Genomic DNA, 25316 nt, shown 5'->3' with positions numbered 1-25316 from the left:
ACTGTCAGGGGGTCAGTACTGAGGGAGTGCCGCATTGTCAGAGGGTCAGTACTGAGGGAGTGCTGCACTGTCAGAGGGTCAGTACTGAGGGAGTGCCGCACTGTCAGAGGGTCAGTACTGAGGGAGTGCTGCACTGTCAGAGGGTCAGTCCTGAGGGAGTGCCGCACTGTCAGAGGGTCAGTACTGAGGGAGTGCTGCACTGTTAGAGCGTCAGTACTGAGGGAGTGCTGCACTGTCAGAGGGTCAGTACTGAGGGAGTGCTGCACTGTCAGAGGGTCAGTACTGAGGGAGTGCTGCACTGTCAGAGGGTCAGTACTGAGGGAGTGCCGCACTCTCAGAGGGTCAGTACTGAGGGAGTGCTGCACTGTCAGAGGGTCAGTACTGAGGGAGTGCGGCACTGTCAGAGGGTCAGTACTGAGGGAGTGCTGCACTGTCAGAGGGTCAGTACTGAGGGAGTGCCGCACTGTTAGAGCGTCAGTACTGAGGGAGTGCTGCACTGTCAGAGGGTCAGTACTGAGGGAGTGCCGCACTCTCAGAGGGTCAGTACTGAGGGAGTGCTGCCCTGTCAGAGGGTCAGTACTGAGGGAGTGCGGCACTGTCAGAGGGTCAGTACTGAGGGAGCGCCGCACTGTCAGAGGGTCAGTACTGAGGGTATTTGGAACGTTTGGGGTAAATGTTGGGTGTGCTCCTCCTCTGAGCTGAGGGGAACGAGCAGCTTTATCTGGTTTACTCATTGTTTACCCTCCCAAAGCTGCGAGAAATATGATGACTTTATCATGATCTGTACTGTGGTCCGTCTGTGCAGAAACGGAATGCCCTGGTCCTACATTCGAACTGCACAGGAACTGTAAACTGGAGAAACATTTGGTAGATGGCAATGGAATTCTGTCTTCATTCCTGCCGGCTCTATTTGTGTTCTCGACCGACACCCACACACACAAACACACACACAGACAGACACGCACAGACAGACAGACACAACACACACACATACAGACAGACACACAGGCACGCATACGGACACACACCCACACATGGAGACCTGCACAGAAACACACCAGTAAACAGGCACACGTACACAGACACACACACAGACATGCATGCAGACAGACACACGCATACAGACACACCCACACACAGACCCACACACAGACCCCCACACAGACCCCCACACAGACCCCCACACTCCCATCACTTATTGTCACAAGTAGGCTTCAAATGAAGTTACTGTGAAAAGCCCCTAGTCGCCACATTCCGCCACCTGTTCGGGGAGGCTGGTACGGGAACTGGACCCACGCTGCTGCCTTGTTCTGCATTCCAAGCCAGCTGTTTAACCCACTTTGCTAAACCAGCCCCTAAACCAGACACACACCCACATGAGCCTGGACAGCTCATTGAGGTTTCAGTAGGGGAACATTTTGGGAGTAGTGACCACAATTCCTTAAGTTTTGGGGTACTTGTGGACAGGGCTGAGGGTAACCCTTGGGTTCAGGTGCTAAACTGGGGAAAGACAAATTACGACAACATTAGACAGGAACTGAAGGATTTGGATTGGGTGCAGCTGTTGGAGGGTAAATCAACATCGGACATGTGGGAGACTTTCAAGTGACAGTTGATTCATATTCAGGAAATTCCTGAGAGAAGAACGTATAAATATGGGAAGTTTAGGGAGCCTTGGATAACGAGGGTACTGAAGTGGTAAATTTGGAGGGAGAGGAGGGATCATGCAAATTCCTTGGCAAGTCGGATTAAGGTGAATCCTGAAGGTTTTTATTCATATGTAAAAAGAAAGAGGGTGGCCAGGGAAAGGACCATTTAAGGACAGTGGGAGGAATCTATATGTGGAGCCAGAGGAAATGGGCGAGGTACTGAATGAATACTTTGCATCAGTATTCACCAAAGAGAAGGACATTGTGGAAGGAGATTCTTGGGTAGGGTGTGTGGACAGACTGCATCATGTTAACATCAAAGAGGAGGTAATGGGTCTTTTAAAATACATTAAGATAGGTTTCCTGGACTGGATGGGATTTACCCCTGGATACTGAGAAAGGAGGAATTTGCTGGGGCCTTGACTCACATTTTTGTATCCTAATTGGCTACAGGTGAGATCCCAGTGGACTGGAGAATAGTTAATGTGGTGCCGCTGTTGAAGAAAGGCAGCAGGGATAATCCAGGAAACTCTCGGCCGGCAAGCCTCACGTCGGTAGTCGGTAAATTAATGGAGAGAATTCTCAGGGACAGGATTTATACCCATTTGGAAACAAATAGACTCATTAGCGATAGACAGCATGGTTTTGTGAAGGGGAGGTCGTGCCTCACTAACTTGATTGAGTTTTCTGAGGAGGTGACAAAGGTGATTGAGGAGGGGAGGCCGGTAGATGTTGTTTACATGGACTTCAGTAAAGCCTTTGACAAGGTCCCTCTTGGCAGACTGGTACAAAAGGTGAAGTCCCACGGGATCAGAGGTGAGCTGGCAAGATGGATACAGAGTTTTCTATAGGCCTCCAAATAGTTCTAGGGATGTAGGGGAAAGGATGGTGAGGATGATTCTGGATAAGAGCGAAAGTAACAGGGTAGTTATTATGGGAGACTTTAACTTTCCAAATATTGACTGGAAAAGATATAGTTCGAGTACATTAGATGGGTCGTTTTTTGTACAGTGTGTGCAGGAGGGGTTCCTGACACAATATGTTGACAGGCCAACAAGAGGCGAGGCCACGTTGGATTTGGTTTTGGGTAATGAACCAGGCCAGGTGTTGGATTTGGAGGTAGGAGAGCACTTTGGGGACAGCGATACGAAGATTGGTGGAGTTGTGGATAGTAAGGAGGGCTGTTGTCGGCTGCAAAGAGACATAGATAGGATGCAGAGCTGGGCTGAGAAGTGGCAGATGGAGTTTAACCCTGAAAAGTGTGAGGTTGTCCATTTTGGAAGGACAAATATGAATGTGTAATACAGGGTTAACGGTAGAGTTCTTGGCAATGTGGAGGAGCAGCGAGATCTTGGGGTCTATGTTCATACATCTTTGAAAGTTGCCACTCAAGTGGATAGAGCTGTGAAGAAGGCCTATGGGGTGCTCGCGTTCATTAACAGAGGGATTGAATTTAAGAGCCGTGAGGTGATGATGCAGCTGTACAAAACTTTGGTAAGGCCACATTTGGAGTACTGTGTACAGTTCTAGTCACCTCATTTTAGGAAGGATGTGGAAGCTTTGGAAAAGGTGCAAAGAAGATTTACCAGGATGTTACCTGGAATGGAGAGTAGGTCTTACGAGGAAAGGTTGAGGGTGCTAGGCCTTTTCTCATTAGAACGGAGAAGGATGAGGGGCGACTTGATAGAGGTTTATAAGATGATCAGGGGAATAGATAGAGTAGACAGTCAGAGACTTTTTCCCCGGGTGGAACAAGCCATTACAAGGGAACATAAATTTAAGGTGAAAGGTGGAAGATATAGGAGGGATATCAGAGGTAGGTTCTTTACCCAGAGAGTAGTGGGGGCATGGAATGCACTGCCTGTGGAAGTAGTTGAATCGGAAACATTAGGGACCTTCAAGTAGCTATTGGATAGGTACATGGATTACGGTAAAATGATATAGTGTAGATTTATTTGTTCTTAAGGGCAGCACGGTAGCATTGTGGATAGCACAATTGCTTCACAGCTCCAGGGTCCCAGGTTCGATTCCGGCTTGGGTCACTGTCTGTGCGGAGTCTGCACGTCCTCCCCGTGTCTGCGTGGGTTTCCTCCGGGTGCTCCGGTTTCCTCCCACAGTCCAAAGATGTGCAGGGTAGGTGGATTGGCCATGATAAATTGCCCTTAGTGTCCAAAATTGCCCTTGGTGTTGGGTGGAGGTGTTGAGTTTGGGTAGGGTGTTCTTTCCAAGAGCCGGTGCGGACTCAATGGGCCGAATGGCCTCCTTCTGCACTGTAAATTCAATGATAATCTATGATTAATCTAGGACAAAGGTTCGGCACAACATTGTGGGCTGAAGGGCCTGTTCTGTGCTGTATTTTCTATGTTCTATGTTCTATATGACCACAATTCGGTGATGTTTACGTTAGTGATGGAAAGGGATAAGTATACACCGCAGGGCAAGAGTTATAGCTGGGGGAAGGGCAATTATGATGCCATTAGACGTGACTTGGGGGGATAGGTTGGAGAAGTAGGCTGCAAGTGTTGGGCACACTGGATAAGTGGAGCTTGTGCAAGGATCAGCTACTGCGTGTTCTTGATAAGTACGTACCGGTCAGGCATGGAGGAAGGCGTAGAGCGAGGGAACCGTGGTTTACCAAAGAAGTGGAATCTCTTGTTAAGAGGAAGAAGGAGGCCTATGTGAAGATGAGGTGTGAAGTTTCAGTTGGGGCGATGGATAGTTACAAGGTAGCGAGGAAGGATCTAAAGAGAGCTAAGACGAGCAAGGAGGGGACATGAGAAGTATTTGGCAGGTGGGATCAAGGAAAACCCAAAAGCTTTCTATAGGTATGTCAGGAATAAGCAAATGACTAGGGTAAGAGTAGGACCAGTCAAGGACAGGGGTGGGAAGTTGTGTGTGGAGTCTGAAGAGATAGGCGAGATACTAAATGAATATTTTTCGTCAGTATTCACTCAGGAAAAAGATAATGTTGTGGAGGAGAATGCTGAGACCCAGGCTATTAGAATAGATGGCATTGAGGTACGTAGGGAAGAGGTGTTGGCAATTCTGGACAGGCTGAAAATAGATAAGTCCCCGGGGCCTGATGGGATTTATCCAAGGATTCTATGGCCAGGGAAGAGTTTGCTGGACCTTTGGCTTTGATTTTTATGTCATCATTGGCTACAGGAATAGCGCCAGAGGACTGGAGGATAGCAAATGTGGTCCCTTTGTTCAAAAAGGGGAGCAGAGACAACCCCGGCAACTATAGACCGGTGAGCCTCACGTCTGTAGTGAGTAAAGTCTTGGAGGGGATTATAAGAGACAAGATTTATAATCATCTAGATAGGAATAATATGATCAGGGATAGTCAGCATGGCTTTGTGAAGGGTAGGTCATGCCTCACAAACCTTATCGAGTTCTTTGAGAAGGTGACTGAACAGGTAGACGAGGGTAGAGCAGTTGATGTGGTGTATATGGATTTCAGTAAAGCGTTTGATAATGTTCCCCACGGTAGGCTATTGCAGAAAATACGGAGGCTGGGGATTGAGCGTGAGTTAGAGATGTGGATCAGAAATTGGCTAGCTGAAAGAAGACAGAGGGTGGTGGTTGATGGGAAATGTTCAGAATGGAGTTCAGTTACAAGTGGCGTACCACAAGGATCTGTTCTGGGGCCGTTGCTGTTTGTCATTTTTATCAATGACCTAGAGGAAGGCGCAGAAGGGTGGGTGAGTAAATTTGCAGATGACACTAAAGTCGGTGGTGTTGTCGACAGTGTGGAAGGATGTAGCAGGTTACAGAGGGACATAGATAAGCTGCAGAGCTGGGCTGAGAGGTGGCAAATGGAGTTTAATGTAGAGAAGTGTGAGGTGATTCACTTTGGAAGGAATAACAGGAATGCGGAATATTTGGCTAATGGTAAAGTTCTTGAAAGTGTGGATGAGCAGAGGGATCTCGATGTCCATGTACATAGATCCCTGAAAGTTGCCACCCAGGTTGATAGGGTTGTGAAGAAGGCCTATGGAGTGTTGGCCTTTATTGGTAGAGGGATTGAGTTCCGGAGTCAGGAGGTCATGTTGCAGCTGTACAAAACTCTGGTACGGCCGCATTTGGAGTATTGCGTACAGTTCTGGTTACCGCATTATAGGAAGGACGTGGAGGCTTTGGAGCGGGTGCAGAGGAGATTTATCAGGATGTTGCCTGGTATGGAGGGAAAATCTTATGAGGAAAGGCTGATGGACCTAAGGTTGTTTTCGTTGGAGAGAAGAAGGTTAAGAGGAGACTTAATAGAGGCATACAAAATGATCAGGGGGTTAGATAGGGTGGACAGTGAGAGCTTTCTCCCGCGGATGGAAATGGCTGGTACAAGGGGACATAGCTTTAAAGTGAGGGGTAATAGATATAGGACAGAGGTCAGAGGTAGGTTCTTTACACAAAGAGTGGTGAGGCCGTGGAATGCCCTACCTGCTACAGTAGTGAACTCGCCAACATTGAGGGCATTTAAAAGTTTATTGGATAAGCATATGGATGATAATGGCATAGTGTAGGTCAGATGGCTTTTGTTTCGGTGCAACATCGTGGGCCAAAGGGCCTGTACTGCGCTGTATTGTTGTATGTTCTATGTTCTAGAACTGGCTCGGTCACAGAAGGCAGAGGATAGCTGTAGAAGGGTGTTTCTCTGAATAGAAGATTGTGACTCGTGGTGTTCCACAGGGATCAGTGCTGGGGCCTCTGTTGTTTGTACGATTTGGAGGAAAATGTAGCCGGTTGGATTTGTAAGATTGCGGATGACACCAAGGTTAGTGGAGTGGCAGATAGTGTTGAGGATTGTCAGAGATACAGCAGGACATAGATAGATTGGAAACTTGGGCAGAGAAATGGCAAATGGAGTTTAATCCGGACAAATTTGAGATAATGCATTTTGGTTGGTCCAAGATAGAGGGGAAATATATCGTAAATGACAAAACTCTTAGGAATACAGAAAGTCCGAGAGATCTGGGCGTGCGGGTCCACACATCTTTGAAAGTGGCAACACAAGTGGACAAGAACCTTGGTAAGGCCGCACTTGGAATATTGCGCGCAATTCTGGTCACCACATTACCAGAAGGATGTGGAGGCTTTGGAGAGGGTGCAGAGGAGGTTTACCAGGATGTTGCCTGGTCCAGAGGGCATTAGCTATGTGGAGAGGCTGAATAGGTTGAGGGGCGACCTGATAGAGGTCTGCAAGATTATGAGGGGAATGGATAGAGTGGATGGACAGGCACTCTTTCCCAGGGTGGAGGGGTCAGTCACCAGGGAGCATAGGTTTAAGGTCCGTGGGGCAAAGTTTAGAGGAGATGTGCGAGGCAGGTTTTTAACGCAGAGGGTGGGGAGTGCCTGGAATGCGTGGCCAAGGGAGGTTGTGGAAGCAGATACATTAACGGCGTTCAAAAGGCATCTTGACAAACACATGGATAGGACGGGTACAGAGGGATACGGCACAAGGAAGTGCTGAGGGTTTTGGCAAACGTTGGTATCATGACCAGTACAGGCTGGGAGGGCTGAAGGGCCTGTTCCTGGGCTGTATTGTTCTTTATTCAGACACACACACACACTCCCAAACACAGCCACACACACCAAACACAGCCACACACACACACACACCAAACACAGACACACACACCAAACACAGACACACACACCCACACAGACACACACACCAAACACAGCCACACAGACCCACACACCAAACACAGACACACAGACCCACACAGACACACACACCAAACACAGTCACACAGACACACAGACACACACACCAAACACAGACACACACACCAAACACAGCCACACAGACACACACACACACTCCCAAACACAGCCACACACACCAAACACAGCCACACAGACACACACACCAAACACAGACACACAGACCAAACACAGACACACAGGCACACACACCAAACACAGACACACAGACCCACACAGACCCACACACCAAACACAGACACACAGACCCACACAGACACAGACACACAGGCACCCAAACCCAAACACAGACACACACACACACACCCACACACAGGCACACACCCACATAGACACCCACCCACATAGACAGACACACACAGCCATAGACATGGTGATATCAGGAATTGCTTCAACAGGAAACATCAGCCAGTTTGCAATTCACTGAAACCTCCTGTTACTCACAGGTAGAATTTCACAGAATGTTCCACAAATAGGAGTACAGGTCCACAGATCACTGAAAGGGGCTACACAGGTGGAGAAGGTAGTCAAGAAGGCATACGGCATGCTTGCCTTCATTGGCTGGGGCATTGAGTATAAGAATTGGCAAGTCATGTTGCAGCTGTATAGAACCTTAGTTAGGCCACACTTGGAGTATAGTGTTCAATTCTGGTCGCCACACTACCAGAAGGATGTGGAGGCTTTAGAGAGGGTGCAGAAGAGATTTACCAGAATGTTGCCTGGTATGGAGGGCATTAGCTATGAGGAGCGGTTGAATAAACTCGGTTTGTTCTCACTGGAACGAAGGAGGTTGAGGGGCGACCTGATAGAGGTATACAAAATTATGAGGGGCATAGACAGAGTGGATAGTCAGAGGCTTTTCCCCAGGGTAGAGGGGTCAATTACTAGGGGGCATAGGTTTAAGGTGAGAGGGGCAAAGTTTAGAGTAGATGTACGAGGCAAGTTTTTTACGCAGAGGGTAGTGGGTGCCTGGAACTCACTACCGGAGGAGGTAGTGGAGGCAGGGACGATAGGGACATTTAAGGGGCATCTTGACAAATATATGAATAGGATGGGAATAGAAGGATACGGACCCAGGAAGTGTAGATGATTGTAGTTTAGTCGGGCAGTATGGTCGGCACGGGCTTGGAGGGCCGAAGGGCCTGTTCCTGTGCTGTACATTTCTTTGTTCTTTGTTCTTTGTTCTTTGTAGAGCAAAGTCTTTCCCTTAGACTGCCCCAGGAATAACAAATATACTTCCCTCCTCACTCCCCGCACTCTTCAATATAAGACCATAAGACATAGGAGCAGAATTAGGCCACTCGGCCCATCGAGTCTGCTCCGCCATTTGATCATGGCTGATATTTTCTCATCCCCATTCTCCTGCCTTCTCCCATAACCCCTGATCCCCTTATTAATCAAGAACCTATCTATCTCTGCCTTAAAGACACTCAGTGATGTGGACTCCACAGCCTTCTGCGGCAAAGAGTTCCACAGATTCACCATCCTCTGGCTGAAGAAATTCCTCCTCATCTCTGTTTTAAAGGATTGTCCTTTCAGTCTGAGATGGTGTCCTCTGGTTCTAGTTTTTCCTACAAGTGGAAACATCCTCTTCACGTCCACTCTATCCAGGCCTCGCAGTATCCTGTAAGTTTCAATAAGATCCCCTCTCATCCTTCTAAACTCCAACGAGTACAGACCCAGAGTCCTCAACCGTTCCTCATACGACAAGCTCTTCATTCCCGGGATCATTTTTGTGAACCCCCTCTGGACCCTTTCCAAGGCCAGCACATCCTTCCTTAGATACGGGGCCCAGAACTGCTCACAATACTCCAAATGGGGTCTGACCAGAGCCTTTTACAGCCTCAGAAGTACATCCCTGCTCTTGTATTCTAGCCCTCTTGACATGAATGTTAATGTTTATTTGCCTTCCTAACTGCCGACTGAACCTGCACGTTAACCTAAAGAGAATTGTGAACAAGGACTCCCAAGTCTCTTTGTGCTTCTGATTTCCGAAGCATTTCCCCATTTAGAAAATAGTCTATGCCTCCATTCCTCCTTCCAAAGTGCAGAACCTCACACTTTTCCACATTGTATTTCATTTGCCACTTCATTGCCCGCTCTCCTAGCCTGTCCAAGTCCTTCTGCAGCCCCTTTGCTTCCTCAATACTACCTGTCCCTCTACAGATCTTTGTATCATCTGCAGACTGAGCAACAGAGCCTTCAGTACCTTCCAGATCATTAATGTATATTGTGAAAAGTTGTGGTCCCAGCACAGACCCCTGAGGCACACCACTAGTCACCGGCTGCCATCCTGAAAAAGACCCCTTTATCCCCACTCTCTGCCTTCTGCCAGTCAGCCAATCCTCTATCCGTGCCAGGATCTTACCCTGAACACCATGGGCTCTTAACTTATTGAAGAGTCTCCTATTCGGCACCTTGTCAAAGGCCTTCTGGAAATCTAAATAAATCACGTCCACTTGTTCTCCTTTGTCTAACTTCCTTGTTACCTCCTCAAAGAACTCTAACAGATTTGTCAGACCCGACCTCCCTTTGACAAAGCCATGATGACTCAGTCCTATTTTACCATGCACTTCCACATACTTTGCGATCTCATCTTCAATAACATACTCTAAAATCTTACCAATATCCCACCCAGTCTAATTCCACTGACTGCCCTCACTGCGCCTCCCACTTCAATATCCTACCCAGTCGAATCCCACTCTGCCCCTCACAAACCCAAACTCTTTAATATCCCACCCAGTCTAATCCCACTCACTCCCCCTCACTCTTTAATATCCCACCCAGTGCAATCCAAGTCTGCTACTCACACCATGCATCATTCAATATCGCACCCAGTTTCAGCCCACTCTCCCCCTCCCTGCACCATTTAATATCGCACCCAGTCTAATCCCACTCTCCCCCTCACTCCCCGCGCCACTTAATATCCCACCCATTATAATCCCACTCTCCCCCTCACTCCCCGCGCCACTTAATATCCCACCCATTATAATCCCACACCCCCTCACTCGCCGCATCATTCAATATCCCACCCAGTCTAATCCCACTCTCTCCCTCACTCCCCGCACACTTTAATATCCCACCTAGTCTAATCCCACTCTCTCTCTTACTCCCCACACACTTTAATATCCCACCCAGTCTAATCCCACTCTCCCCCTCACTCCGCACACCCTTTAATATCCCACCCAGTCTAATCCCACTCTCCCCTCACTCCCCGCACCCTTTAATATCCCACCCAGTCTAATCCCACTCTCCCCTCACTCCCCACATCATTTAATATCCCACCCAGTCTAATCCCACTCTCCCCCTCACTCCCCACACCCTTTAATATCCCACCCAGTCTAATCCCACTCTCCCCCTCACTTTAATATCCCACCCAGTCTAATCACACTCTCCCCCTCACTCCCCGCACCCTTTAATATCCCACCCAGTCTAATCCCACTCTCCCCTCACTCCCCGCACCCTTTAATATCCCACCCAGTCTAATCCCACTCTCCCCTCACCCTTTAATATCCCACTCAGACTAATCCCACTCTCCCCCTCACTCCCCACACCCATTAATACCCAACTCAATGTAATCCCACTCTCTCCCTCACTCCCCGCACCCTTTAATATCCCACCCAGTATAATACCACTCTCCCCCACACTCCCCGCACGCTTTAATATCCCACCCAGTATAATCCCACTCTCCCCCACACTCCCCGCACGCTTTAATATCTCACCCAGTCTAATCCCACAACCCCTCATTCCCCACACCCTTTAATATCCCACACAGTATAATTCCACTCTCCCCCTCACTCCCCGCACCCTTTAATATCCCACCCAGTCTAATCCCACACCCCCTCACTCCCCGCACCCTTTAATATCCCGTCCAGTCTAATCCTATTCTCCTCCTCACTCCCCACAATATTTAATATCCCACCCAGTCTAATCCCACTCTCCCCCTCAATCCTCACGTCCTTTAATATCCCACCCAGTCTAATCCCACTCTCCCCTCACTCCCCGCACCTTTTATTATCCCACCCAGTCTAATCCTACTCTCCCCCTCACTCCCCGCACCCTTTAATATCCCACCCAGTCTAATCCCACTCTCCCCTTCACTCCGCACACCCTTTAATATCCCACCCAGTCTAATCCCACACCCCCTCACTCCCCACACCCTTTAATATCCCACCCAGTCTAATCCCACTCTCCTCTCACTCTCCACACCCTTTAATATCCCACCCAGTCTAATCCCACTCTCCCCCTCGCTCCCCGCACCCTTTAATATCCCACCCAGTCTAATCCCACTCTCCCCTCAACCTTTAATATCCCACCCAGTCTAATCCCACTCTCCCCCTCACTCCCCACACCCTTTAATATCCCACCCAGTCTAATCCCACTCTCCCCTCACTCCCCGCACCCTTTAATATCCCACCCAGTCTAATCCCACTCTCCTCCTCACTCCCCACAATGTTTAATATCCCACCCAGTCTAATCCCACTCTCCCCTCACTCCCCGCACCCTTTAATATCCCACCCAGTCTAATCCCACTCTCCCCTCACTCCCCGCACCCTTTAATATCCCACCCAGTCTAATCCCACTCTCCTCCTCACTCCCCACAATGTTTAATATCCCACCCAGTCTAATCCCACTCTCCCCTCACTCCCCGCACCCTTTAATATCCCAACCAGTCTAATCCCACTCTCTCCTCACTCTTTAATATCCCACCCAGTCTAATCCCACTCTTCCCCCTCACTCCCCAAACCCTAACCACCCTTTGCCCTGTGAGCTGGAGTTGGAATGACCGGATTTGGCAAGATGATTACAGAAGGAGAGGGAGAATGTGACCGTCAGGAGGGCTCTACCTGCACATCCCGGCGGGAGAAGCGACGCAGCATTGACACCATGAAGTCCTTCATTCGCCTGAAGTCAGCAGATACAATACTGTGAGAGCCATCAATCAGGAAAGCTACATCCACCTTCGCAGTGAAACAGTCTGGAGAGAGAGAGAGAGAGAGAGAGACGGGGAGAGAGACGGGGAGACATTGAGGGAGAGGCAGGAAGGACAGGGTGAGTAGGAGGGGGGTGAGGAGGGGGTGGAAGGGGGAGGGAAGGGGGGAGGGAAGGGGTGGCAGGGGAAGGGGTGGCAGGGGAAGGGGGAGGGAAGGGGTGGCAGGGGAAGGGGGAGGGAAGGGGTGGCAGGGGAAGGGGGAGGGAAGGGGGAGGGGAGGGAGGCAGGGGGAGGGAAGGGGTGGCAGGGGAAGGGGGAGGGAAGGGGTGGCAGGGGAAGGGGGAGGGAAGGGGTGGCAGGGGAAGGGGGAGGGAAGGGGTGGCAGGGGAAGGGGAGGGAAGGGGTGGCAGGGGAAGGGGAGGGAAGGGGTGGCAGGGGAAGGGGGAGGGAAGGGGTGGCAGGGGAAGGGGAGGGGTGGCAGGGGGAGGGAAGGGGTGGCAGGGGGAGGGAAGGGGTGGCAGGGGGAGGGAAGGGGTGGCAGGGGGAGGGAAGGGGTGGCAGGGGGAGGGAAGGGGGGGAAGGGGGAGGGAAGGGGTGGCAGGGGAAGGGGGAGGGAAGGGGTGGCAGGGGAAGGGGGAGGGAAGGGGTGGCAGGGGAAGGGGGAGGGAAGGGGTGGCAGGGGAAGGGGGAGGGAAGGGGTGGCAGGGGAAGGGGGAGGGAAGGGGTGGCAGGGGAAGGGGGAGGGAAGGGGTGGCAGGGGAAGGGGGAGGGAAGGGGTGGCAGGGGAAGGGGGAGGGAAGGGGTGGCAGGGGAAGGGGGAGGGAAGGGGTGGCAGAGGAAGGGGGAGGGAAGGGGTGGCAGGGGAAGGGAAGGGGTGGCAGGGGAAGGGAAGGGGTGGCAGGGGAAGGGGAGGGGTGGCAGGGGAAGGGGGAGGGAAGGGGTGGCAGGGGAAGGGGAGGGGTGGCAGGGGAAGGGGGAGGGAAGGGGTGGCAGGGGAAGGGGGAGGGAAGGGGTGGCAGGGGAAGGGGGAGGGAAGGGGTGGCAGGGGAAGGGGGGGGAAGGGGGGAAGGGGGGAAGAGGGAAAAAAGATAGTGACAGTGGGGGACAGAAGAGAGGGAGAAAGAGAGAAGAAGGATGGGAAAGAGAGGCAGCAGAGGGAGAGGAATAATTAGGGAGAGAGCGAGAGAGAGCGCAATTAATAATTATCTGTAAGGCAGCACTGAGCAAAGCCGGAGCTCAATGTCCAGCCTCAACGCAGCGCGGCACTGGGACGGGCGGCATGAGGACGGTGTCGAGGGAGCTTTACTCTGTATCTAACCCCGTGCTGTACCTGTCCTGGGAGTGTTTGATGGGGACAGTGTAGAGGGAGCTTCACTCTGTATCTAACCCCGTGCTGTACCTGTCCTGGGAGTGTTTAATGGGGACAGTGTAGAGGGAGCTTTACTCTGTATCTAACCCCGTGCTGTACCTGTCCTGGGAGTGTGTGATGGGGACAGTGTAGAGGGAGATTTACTCTGTATCTAACCCCGTGCTGTACCTGTCCTGGGAGTGTTTGATGGGGATAGTGTAGAGGGAGCTTTACTCTGTATCGAACACCATGCTGTACCTGTCCTGGGAGTGTTTGATGGGGACAGTGTAGAGGGAGCTTTACCCTGTATCTAACCCCGTGCTGTACCTGTCCTGGGAGTGTTTGATGGGGACAGTGTAGAGGGAGCTGTACTCTGTATCTAACCCCGTGCTGTACCTGTCCTGGGAGTGTTTGATGGGCACAGTGTAGAGGGAGCTTTACTCTGTATCTAACACCGTGCTGTACCTGTCCTGGGAGTGTTTGATGGGGACAGTGTAGAGGGAGCTTTACTCTGTATCTAACCCCGTGCTGTACCTGTCCTGGGAGTGTTTAATGGGGACAGTGTAGAGGGAGCTTTACTCTGTATCTAACCCCGTGGTGTACCTGTCCTGGGAGTGTGTGATGGGGACAGTGTAGAGGGAGCTTTACTCTGTATCTAACCCCGTGCTGTACCTGTCCTGGGAGTGTTTGATGGGGATAGTGTAGAGGGAGCTTTACTCTGTATCGAACACCATGCTGTATCTGTCCTGGGAGTGTTTGATGGGGACAGTGTAGAGGGAGCTTTACCCTGTATCTAACCCCGTGCTGTACCTGTCCTGGGAGTGTTTGATGGGGACAGTGTAGAGGGAGCTGTACTCTGTATCTAACCCCGTGCTGTACCTGTCCTGGGAGTGTTTGATGGGCACAGTGTAGAGGGAGCTTTACTCTGTATCTAACACCGTGCTGTACCTGCCCTGGGAGTGTTTGATGGGGATAGTGTAGAGGGAGCTTTACTCTGTATCGAACACCATGCTGTACCTGTCCTGGGAGTGTTTGATGGGGACAGTGTAGAGGGAGCTTTACCCTGTATCTAACCCCGTGCTGTACCTGTCCTGGGAGTGTTTGATGGGGACAGTGTAGAGGGAGCTGTACTCTGTATCTAACCCCGTGCTGTACCTGTTCTGGGAGTGTTTGATGGGGACAGTGTAGAGGTAGCTTTACTCTGTATCTAACCCCGTGCTGTACCTGTCCTGGGAGTGTTTGATGGGGACAGTGTAGAGGGAGCTTTACTCTGTATCTAACCCCGTGCTGTACCTGTCCTGGGAGTGTTTGATGGGGACAGTGTAGAGGGAGCTTTACTCTGTATCTAACCCCGTGCTGTACCTGTCCTGGGAGTGTTTGATGGGGACAGTGTAGAGGGAGCTTTACTCTGTATCTAACCCTGTGCTATACCTGTACTGGGAGTGTTTGATGGTGGGAGTGTTTGGTGGGGACAGTGTAGAGGGAGCTTTGCTCTGTATCTAACCCCGTGCTGTACCTGTCCTGGGAGTGTTTGATGGGGACAGTGTAGAGGGAGCTTTACTCTGTATCTAACCCCGTGCTGTACCTGTCCTGGGAGTGTTTGATGGGGACAGTGTAGAGGGAGCTTTACTCTGTATCTAACCCTGTGCTATACCTGTACTGGGAGTGTTTGATGGTGGGAGTGTTTGATGGGGACAGTGTAGAGGGAGCTTTACTCTGTATCTAACCCCGTGCTGTATCTGTCCTGGGAGTGTTTGATGGGGACAGTGTAGAGGGAGCTGTACTCTGTATCTAACCCCGTGCTGTACCTGTTCTGGGAGTGTTTGATGGTGGGAGTGTTTGGTGGGGACAGTGTAGAGGGAGCTTTACTCTGTATCTAACCCCGTGCTGTACCTGTCCTGGGAGTGTTTGATGGGGACAGTGTAGAGGGAGCTTTACTCTGTATCTAACCCCGTGCTGTACCTGTCCTGGGAGTGTTTGATGGGGACAGTGTAGAGGGAGCTTTACTCTGTATCTAACCCTGTGCTATACCTGTACTGGGAGTGTTTGATGGTGGGAGTGTTTGGTGGGGACAGTGTAGAGGGAGCTTTACTCTGTATCTAACCCCGTGCTGTACCTGTCCTGGGAGTGTTTGATGGGGACAGTTTAGAGGGAGCTTTACTCTGTATCTAACCCCGTGCTGTAGCTGTCCTGGGAGTGTTTGATGGGGACAGTGTAGAGGGAGCTTTACTCTGTATCTAACCCCGTGCTGTACCTGTCCTGGGAGTGTTTGATGGGGACAGTGTAGAGGGAGCTTTACTCTGTATCTAACCCTGTGCTGTACCTGTCCTGGGAGTGTTTGATGGGGATAGTGTAGAGGGAGCTTTACTCTGTATCTAACCCTGTGCTATACCTGTACTGGGAGTGTTTGATGGTGGGAGTGTTTGGTGGGGACAGTGTAGAGGGAGCTTTACTCTGTATCTAACCCTGTGCTGTACCTGTCCTGGGAGTGTTTGATGGGGACAGTGTAGAGGGAGCTTTACTCTGTATCTAACCCCGTTCTGTACCTGACCTGGGAGAGTTTGATGGGGACAGTGTAGAGGGAGCTTTACTCTGTATCTAACCCCGTGCTGTACCTGACCTGGGAGTGTTTCATGGGGGACAGTGTAGAGGGAGCTTTACTCTGTAACTAACCCCATGCTGTACCTGTCCTCGGAGTGTTTGATGGGGACAGTGTAGAGGTAGCTTTACTCTGTATCTAACCCCGTGCTGTACCTGTCCTGGGAGTGTTTAATGGGGACAGTGTAGAAGGAGCTTTACCCTGTATCTAACCCCGTGCTGTACCTGTCCTGGGAGTGTTTGATGGGGACAGTGTAGAGGGAGATTTACTCTGTATCTAACCCCGTGCTGTACCTGCCCTGGGTGTGTTTGATGGGGACAGTGTAGAGGGAGCTTTGTTCTGTATCTTACCCCGTGCTGTTCCTGTCCTGGGAGTGTTTGATGGGGACAGTGTAGAGGGAGCTTTACTCTGTATCTAACCCCGTGCTGTACCTGTCCTGGGAGTGTTTGATGGGGACAGTGTAGAGGCAGCTTTACTCTGTATCTAACCCCGTGCTCTACCTGCCCTGGGAGTGTTTGATGCGGACAGCGTAGAGGGAGCTTTATCCTGTATCTAACCCCGTGCTGTACCTGTCCTGGGAGTGTTTGATGGGGACAGTGTAGAGGGAGCTTTACTCTGTATCTAACCACGTGCTGTACCTGTCCTGGGAGCATTTGATGGGGACAGTGTAGAGGAAGTTTACTCTGTATCTAACCACGTGCTGTACCTGTCCTGGGAGATTTGATGGGGGACAGTGTAGAGGAAGCTTTACTCTGTATCTAACCCCGTGCTGTACCTGTCCTGGGAGTGTTTCATGGGGACAGCGTAGAGGGAGCTTTACTCTGTTTCTAACCCCGTGCTCTACCTGCCCTGGGAGTGTTTGATGGGGACAGTGTAGAGGGAGCTTTACTCTGTATCTAACCCCGTGCTGTACCTGTCCTGGGTGTGTTTGATGGGGACAGTGTAGAGGGAGCTTTACTCAGAATCTAACCCCGTGCTGTACCTATCCTGGGAGCATTTGATGGGGACAGTGTAGAGGAAGTTTACTCTGTATCTAACCCCGTGCTGTACCTGTCCTGGGAGTGTTTGATGGGGACAGTGTAGAGGGAGCTTTACTCTGAATCTAACCCCGTGCTGTACCTGCCCTGGGAGTGTTTGATGGGGACAGTGCAGATGGAGCTTTATCCTGTATCTAACCCCGTGCTGTACCTGTCCTGGGAGTGTTTGATGGGGACAGTGTAGAGGGAGCTTTACTCTGTATCTAACCACGTGCTGTACCTGTCCTGGGAGCGTTTGATGGGGACAGTGTAGAGGAAGTTTACTCTGTATCTAACCACGTGCTGTACCTGTCCTGGGAGATTTGATGGGGGACAGTGTAGAGGAAGCTTTACTCTGTATCTAACCCCGTGCTGTACCTGTCCTGGGAGTGTTTCATGGGGACAGCGTAGAGGGAGCTTTACTCTGTTTCTAACCCCGTGCTCTACCTGCCCTGGGAGTGTTTGATGGGGACAGTGTAGAGGGAGCTTTACTCTGTATCTAACCCCGTGCTGTACCTGTCCTGGGTGTGTTTGATGGGGACAGTGTAGAGGGAGCTTTACTCAGAATCTAACCCCGTGCTATACCTATCTTGGGAGCATTTGATGGGGACAGTGTAGAGGAAGTTTACTCTGTATCTAACCCCGTGCTGTACCTGTCCTGGGAGTGTTTGATGGGGACAGTGTAGAGGGAGCTTTACTCTGAATCTAACCCCGTGCTGTACCTGTCCTGGGAGTGTTTGATGGGGACAGTGTAGAGGGAGCTTTGCTATGTATCTAACCCCGTGCTGTACCTGCCCTGGGAGTGTTTGATGGGGACAGTGCAGATGGAGCTTTAGTCTGTGTAGCGCACAATGACTTACGAGAGAGACGAATAGAGATGAAGTTGATGAGGCTTGATTAAGCGTGACTTGTTCCCCGCAGTTCAGCAACAGACTGGAGCGGCGGGGAGAAGCCCAGGTTCTTATACTCCGCCGTCAGGGCGGAGCTAGGGGTCAACAGCCAACCAGGACCCGGTATCTGTCAGCCAATAGCATCACGGCTTCACAGTCCCACATGACCCCTAATGCATGCTACCACATTCACCCCTTGTTAAAATTGAACCCGGCGAGGTGGTGCTTCGCATGGTGGTAGGGGTTTACAAGGCTGGTCCTGGGAGGAAAAATTTTTTTGGCATGTCATTACAATGCCCTACACTTTGCCCTACACTGGGCTATGTACAGGGTTTGTGAACTATTTACAATATTCGTAAGAGGAAAAGAACATTCTCGTTACAGTCCAACAACATTCTTGTGTTACACCGATGCCACGAGTCGAGCGGGCGGTCTGGTCTTCCTTGTTGATCGCCTCAGCCCCGGTGGTGGTGCAGGTGCTTGTTCCCGCGTTGTCGTCTCCGGGAGCTTTTCGGTGTTTGTTCCTGTTTCACTCCTGGGCGGACATGGGAGGAGGACCGATCCTCCCGGGAAGGGGGCGGTCGCGGGGTGCGCCGGTGGCAGGAAGGGGGTGATTGGTGTCGGGGGGGGGGGTGTGCGTGTTGCCGGCGGGCGCCAGGTCTCGCAGGGAGACCGTGTCCTGTCGGCCGTCGGGGTACTCCACGTAGGCGTACTGCGGGTTCGCGTGGAGGAGATGAACCCTCTCGACCAACGGGTCCAACTTGTGCGCCCGCACATGTTTCCGGAGCAAGATGGGTCCTGGGGCCGCCAGCCAGGTCGGCAGCGACGTTCCGGAGGAGGACTTCCTGGGGAAGACAAGGAGGCGCTCATGAGGCGTTAGGTTAGTGGTGGTCCACAGCAGCGACCGGATGGAGTGGAGAGCGTCTGGGAGGACCTCCTGCCACCGTGAAACTGGGAGATCCTTGGACCATAGGGCCAGTAGGACGGTCTTCCAGACCGTGCCGTTCTCCCTCTCTACTTGCCCGTTCCCCCGGGGGTTGTAGCTGGTTGTCCTGCTCGAGGCTATACCCTTGCTGAGCAGGAACTGGCGCAGCTCGTCACTCATGAAGGAGGACCCCCTGTCGCTATGGATATATGCGGGGCAACCGAACAGTGTGAATATGGTGCTAAGGGCTTTAATAACTGTGGTCGCTGTCATGTCGGGGCAGGGGATGGCGAAAGGGAAACGGGAGTACTCGTCCACCACGTTCAGGAAGTATGTGTTGCGGTCGGAGGAGGGGAGGGGCCCTTTGAAATCCAGACTGAGGCGTTCAAAGGGACGGGAAGCCTTGATCAGGTGCGCACTATCCGGCCTGAAAAAATGCGGTTTGCACTCTGCGCAGATGTGGCAGTTCCTGGTGACTGTACGGACCTCCTCCACAGAGTAGGGGAGGTTGCAGGACTTTATAAAATGGTAGAACCGAGTGACCCCCGGGTGGCAGAGGTCCTCGTGGAGGGCGTGGAGACGGTCTATTTGTGCGTTGGCACATGTGCCGCGGGATAGGGCATCGGACGGCTCGTTCAGCTTTCCGGGACGGTACAAGATCTCGTAGTTGAAGGTGGAGAGCTCGATTCTCCACCTTAAGATCTTGTCATTTTTAATTTTGCCCCGCTGTGCATTATCGAACATGAAAGCTACCGACCGTTGGTCCGTGAGGAGAGTGAATCTCCTGCCAGCCAGGTAATGCCTCCAATGTCGCACAGCTTCCACTATGGCTTGGGCTTCCTTTTCCACTGAGGAGTGGCGGATTTCTGAGGCGTGGAGGGTTCAGGAGAAAAAGGCCACGGGTCTGCCCGCTTGGTTAAGGGATACGCTAGAGCTACATCGGAGGCGTCGCTCTCGACCTGGAAGGGGAGGGACTCGTCGATGGCGCGCATCGTGGCCTTTGCGATATCCACTTTGATGCGTCTGAAGGCCTGGCATGCCTCTGTCGACAGGGTAGTGATCTGTATTAGTGGGCGGGCCTTGTCTGCGTACTGGGGGACCCACTGGGCGTAATATGAAAAGAACCCCAGGCATCGTTTCAGGGCTTTGGAGCAGTGGGGAAGGGGAAATTCCACAAGGGGGCGCATGCGTTCGGGGTCGGGGCCTATTATCCCATTGCGCACTACGTATCCCAGGATGGCCAGCCGGTTTGTGCTAAACACGCACTTATAGAACATAGAACAATACAGCGCAGTACAGGCCCTTCGGCCCACGATGTTGCACCGAAACAAAAGCCATCTAACCTACACTATGCCATTATCATCCATATGTTTATCCAATAAACTTTTAAATGCCCTCAATGTTGGCGAGTTCACTACTGTAGCTGGTAGGGCATTCCACGGCCTCACTACTCTTTGCGTAAAGAAACTACCTCTGACCTCTGTCCTATGTCTATTACCCCTCATAGAACTTGTCCTCATTGTATGTGAGGTTCAAGGCTTTGGCGGTCTGGAGGAATTTTTGGAGGTTGGCGTCGTGGTCCTGCTGGTCGTGGCCGCAGATGGTTACGTTGTCGAGATCGGGAACGTGGCCTGCAACCCGTGTTGATCAACCATTCGGTCCATCTCCCGTTGGAAGACCGAGACCCCGTTTGTGACACCAAATGGGACCCTTAGGAAGTGGTATAGTCGCCCGTCTGCCTCGAAGGCTGTGTACTTGCGGTCACTTGGGTGAATGGGGAGCTGATGGTAGGCGGACTTGAGGTCCACGGTGGAGAAGACCTTATATTGGGCAATCCATTTACCATGTCGGATATGCGGGGGAGAGGGTACGCATCTAGCTGTGTGTACCTGTTGATGGTCTGGCTATAGTCAATGACCATCCTTTGCTTCTCCCCGGTCTTTACTACTACCACCTGTGCTCTCCAGGGACTATTGCTGGCCTGGATTATACCTTCCTTCAGCAACCGCTGGACTTCGGACCGAATAAATGTCCGGTCCTGGGCGCTGTACCGTCTGCTCCTAGTGGCGAGGGGTTTGCAATCCGGGGTGAGGTTTGCAAACAAGGACGGCGGTTCAACTTTGAGGGTTGCGAGGCCGCAGATAGTGAGTGGGGGTATAGGGCCGCCGAATTGAAACGTTAGGCTCTGCAGGTTGCACTGGAAATCTAATCCCAGTAATGTGGGCGCGCAGAGTTGGGGAAGGATGTAGAGCCTGTAGTTTTTAAACTCCCTCCCTTGCACCGTTAGGGTCACTATGCAGAACCCTTTGATCTGTACGGAGTGGGATCCTGCAGCTAGGGAAATCTTTTGCGTACTGGGACGGATGGTCAAAAAACAGCGTCTTACCGTGTCGGGGTGGATGAAGCTTTCGGTGCTCCCGGAGTCGATCAGGCAAGGTGTCTCGTGTCCGTTGATCAGCACCGTTGTTGTCGTCGCCTGGAGCGTCCGGGGCTGTGCTTGATCCAGCGTCACCGAGGCCAGATGTGGTTGTAGTGTCTCAGCGTCTTCTTCGGACCCCGTGGAGCTGTCGATGCTAGAGTCCTTTGTTGTCATTCAAGATGACGGCGTCCATGAATCGCACGCGGCCGGGGGTGGACAAAATGGCCGCCCCATGCATCGCACATGGCTGGGGGGTCACATGATGGCGGCGCCCATCCTCCCCTCGTGGTGGCCGGGACCCAAAATGGCGGCGCCCGCGGGTCGCACATGGGGCGCTGGGGGGGGGTTGGGGAGCGTTTGGGATGCGCTGGACTCTTTCTTCTCCGGGGACAGCGGCGACCCCCCGGGACCGGCACATAGCCGCGAAATGGCCCTTTTTCCCGCAGCTCTTGCAAGTCGCTGCGCGGGCCGGGCAGCGCTGCCGGGGGTGTTTCGCCTGCCCGCAGAAATAGCAGCGGGCCCCCCCGGGATGATCTGGTGTCTTAACCGCGCAAGCCTGTGAGGGAGGTGGGGGGTTTGTCGCGAAGGGGGTCCACGGAGCCCAAGGGGCTGCCGCGCGGTCGGGGCCGTAGGCGGGGGCGTTTTGCGAGGCCACATCTAGGGAGGCTGCGATGGCCCGTGCCTCTGAGAGTCCTAGCGACTCTTTTTCTAAAAGTCTTTGGCGAATTTGGGGAGAGTTCATACCTGCCACAAACGCATCGCGAATTAACATGTCCGTGTGTTCAGTCGCGTTTACCGGCGGGCAGCCGCAGCCCCGTCCCAAAATTAGCAGCACGGCGTAGAACTCCTCTAGCGATTCTCCGGGACTTTGCCGTCTCGTTGCGAGTTGGTAGCGTGCGTAGACCTGGTTCACTGGGCGAACGTAGACGCTCTTCAGTGCTGCGAGCGCCGTCGGGAAATCCTCTGCGTCTTCTATGAGAGGGTAAATTTCCGGGCTTACCCTCGAGTGCAGGACCTGTAGTTTCTGGTCTTCTGTGACCCGGCCGGGGGCCGTTCTGAGGTCGGCCTCGAAACAAGCCTGCCAGTGTTTAAAGACTGCTGCTGAGTTCACTGCGTGGGGGCTGATCCGTCGGCATTCCGGGGCGATCCGGAGCTCCATAGTCATTTAAGCACGTTTAATAAATTGTAGCGCACAATGACTTACGAGAGAGACGAATAGAGATGAAGTCGATGAGGCTTTATTAAGCGTGACTTGTTCCCCGCAGTTCAGCAACAGACTGGAGCTGCGGGGAGAAGCCCGGGTTCTTATACTCCACCTTCAGGGCGGAGCTAGGGGTCAACAGACAACCAGGACCCGTGATCTGTCAGCCAATAGCATCACGGCTTCACAGTCCCACATGACCCCAAATGCATACTACCACAGTCTGCATCTAACCCGGGCTGTACCTGTCCTGGGAGTGTTTGATGGGGACAGTGTCGAGGGAGTTTTACTCTGTATCTAACCCCGTGCTGTCCCTGTCCTGGGAGTGTTTGATGGGGGACAGTGTAGAGGAAGCTTTACTCTGTTTCTAACCCCGTGCTGTTCCTGTCCTGGGAGTGTTTCATGCGGACAGCGTTGAGCGATCTTTACTCTGTATCTAACCCCGTGCTCTACCTGCCCTGGGAGTGTTTGATGGGGACAGCGTAGAGGGAGCTTTACTCTGTACCTAATCCCGTGCTGTACCTGTCCTGGGAGTGTTTGATGGGGACAGTGTAGAGGGCGCTTTACTCTGTATCTAACCCGGTGCTGTACCTGTCCTGGGAGTGTTTGATGGGGACAGGGTAGAGGGAGCTTTACTCTGTATCGAACCCCGTGCTGTTCCTGTCCTGGGAGTGTTTGATGGGGGACAGTGTAGAGGGAGCTTTACTCTGTACCTAACACCATGCTGCACCTGCCCTGGGAGTGTTTATTTGGGACAGTGTAGAGGCAGCTTTACTCTGTATCTAACCCCGTGCTGTACCTGCCCTGCGAGTGTTTGATGGGGACATTGTCGAGGGAGCTTTACTCTGTACCTAATCCCGTGCTGTACCTGTCCTGGGAGTGTTTGATGGGGACAGTGTAGAGGGAGCTTTACTCTGTGTCTAACCCCGTGCTGTACCTGCCCTGGGAGTGTTTGATGGGGACAGTGTAGAGGGAGCATTACTCTGTATCTAACCCCATGCTGTACCTGCCCTGGGAGTATTTGATGGGGACAGTGTAGTGGCAGCTTTACTCTGTATCTAACCCCGTGCTGTATCTGCCCTGGGAGTGTTTGATGGGGGGTGTAGAGGGAGCTTTACTCTGTATCTAACCCCGTGCTGTACCTGTCCTGGGAGTGTTTTATGGGGACAGTTTGAGGGAGCTTTACTCTGTGTCTAACCCCGTGCTGTACCTGCCCTGGGAGTGTTTGATGGGGACAGTGTAGAGGGAGCATTACTCTGTATCTAACCCCATGCTGTACCTGTCCTGGGAGTATTTGATGGGGACAGTGTAGTGGCAGCTTTACTCTGTATCTAACCCCGTGCTGTATCTGCCCTGGGAGTGTTTGATGGGGAGTGTAGAGGGAGCTTTACTCTGTATCTAACCCCGTGCTGTACCTGTCCTGGGAGTGTTTCTTGGGGACAGTGTAGAGAAAGCTTTACTCTGTATCGAACCCCGTGCTGTACCTGTCCTGGGAGTGTTTGATGGGACAGTGTAGAGGGAGCTTTGCTCTGTATCTAACCCCGTGTTGTACCTGTCCTGGGAGTGTTGGATGTGGGCAGTGTAGAGGGAGCTTTACTCTGTATCTAACCACGTGCTGTACCTGTCCTGGGAGTGTTTGATGGGGGACAGTGTACAGGAGGCTTTACTCTGTATCTAACCCCGTGCTGTCCCTGTCCTGGGAGTGTTTCATGGGGACAGTTTGAGGGAGCTTTACTCTGTGTCTAACCCTGTGCTGTACCTGCCATGGGAGTGTTTGATGGGCACAGTGTAGAGGGAGCTTTACTCTGCATCTAACCACGTGCTGTACCTGTCCTGGGAGTGTTTGATGGGGACAGTGGAGAGGGAGCTTTACTCTGTACCTAACCACGTGCTATACCTGTCCTGGGAGTGTTTGATGGGGGACAGTGTAGAGGCAACTTTACTTTGTATCTAACCCCTTGCTGTACCAGTCCTGGGAATGTTTGATGGGGACAGTGTAGAGGGAGCTTTACTCTGTATCTAACCCCGTGTTGTACCTATCCTGGGAGTGTTTGATGGGGACAGTGTAGAGGGAGCTTTACCCTGTATCTAACACCATGCTGCACCTGCCCTGGGAGTATTTGATGGGGACAGTGTAGAGGGAGCTTTACCCTGTATCTAATCCCATGCTGTATCTGTCCCGTGAGTGTTTGATGGGGACAGTGTAGAGGGAGCTTTACTCTGTATCTAACCCCGTGCTGTACCTGTCCTGGGAGTGTTTGATGGGGACAGTGTAGAGGGAGCTTTACTCTGTATCTTACCCCGTGCTGTACCTGTCCTGGGAGTGTTTGATGGGGACAGTGTAGAGGGAGCTTTACTCTGTATCTAACCCCGTGCTGTACCTGTCCTGGGAGTGTTTGATGGGGACAGAGTAGAGGGAGCATTACTCTGTATCTAACCCCGTGCTGTACCTGTCCTGGGAGTGTTTGATGGGGACAGAGTAGAGGGAGCTTTACTCTGTGTCTAACCCCGTGCTGTACCTGCCCTGGGAGTGATTGATGGGACAGTGTAGAGGGAGCTTTACTCTGTATCTAACCCCGTGCTGTACCTGTCCTGGGAGTGTTTGATGG

The 25316-nt window shown here is 52.2% G+C and overlaps 1 protein-coding gene across 1 annotated transcript in view; it reads right to left on the bottom strand.

Moving 5' to 3' along the window:
* The window catches only part of LOC140402256 (integrin alpha-X-like), an 815908-nt gene that overhangs the window by 289555 nt on the left and 501037 nt on the right, over positions 1–25316 (bottom strand). Inside the window, exon 6 of the mRNA XM_072489886.1 lies at positions 12224–12354. Coding sequence (XP_072345987.1) covers positions 12224–12354 — 131 coding nt within the window. The remainder of the gene's footprint in view (positions 1–12223; positions 12355–25316) is intronic.

This window comes from Scyliorhinus torazame, chromosome 25 (assembly GCF_047496885.1).
Source record: "Scyliorhinus torazame isolate Kashiwa2021f chromosome 25, sScyTor2.1, whole genome shotgun sequence".
Lineage (NCBI taxonomy): Eukaryota > Metazoa > Chordata > Chondrichthyes > Carcharhiniformes > Scyliorhinidae > Scyliorhinus > Scyliorhinus torazame.
This window is presented reverse-complemented; position numbering and strand designations above follow the sequence as displayed.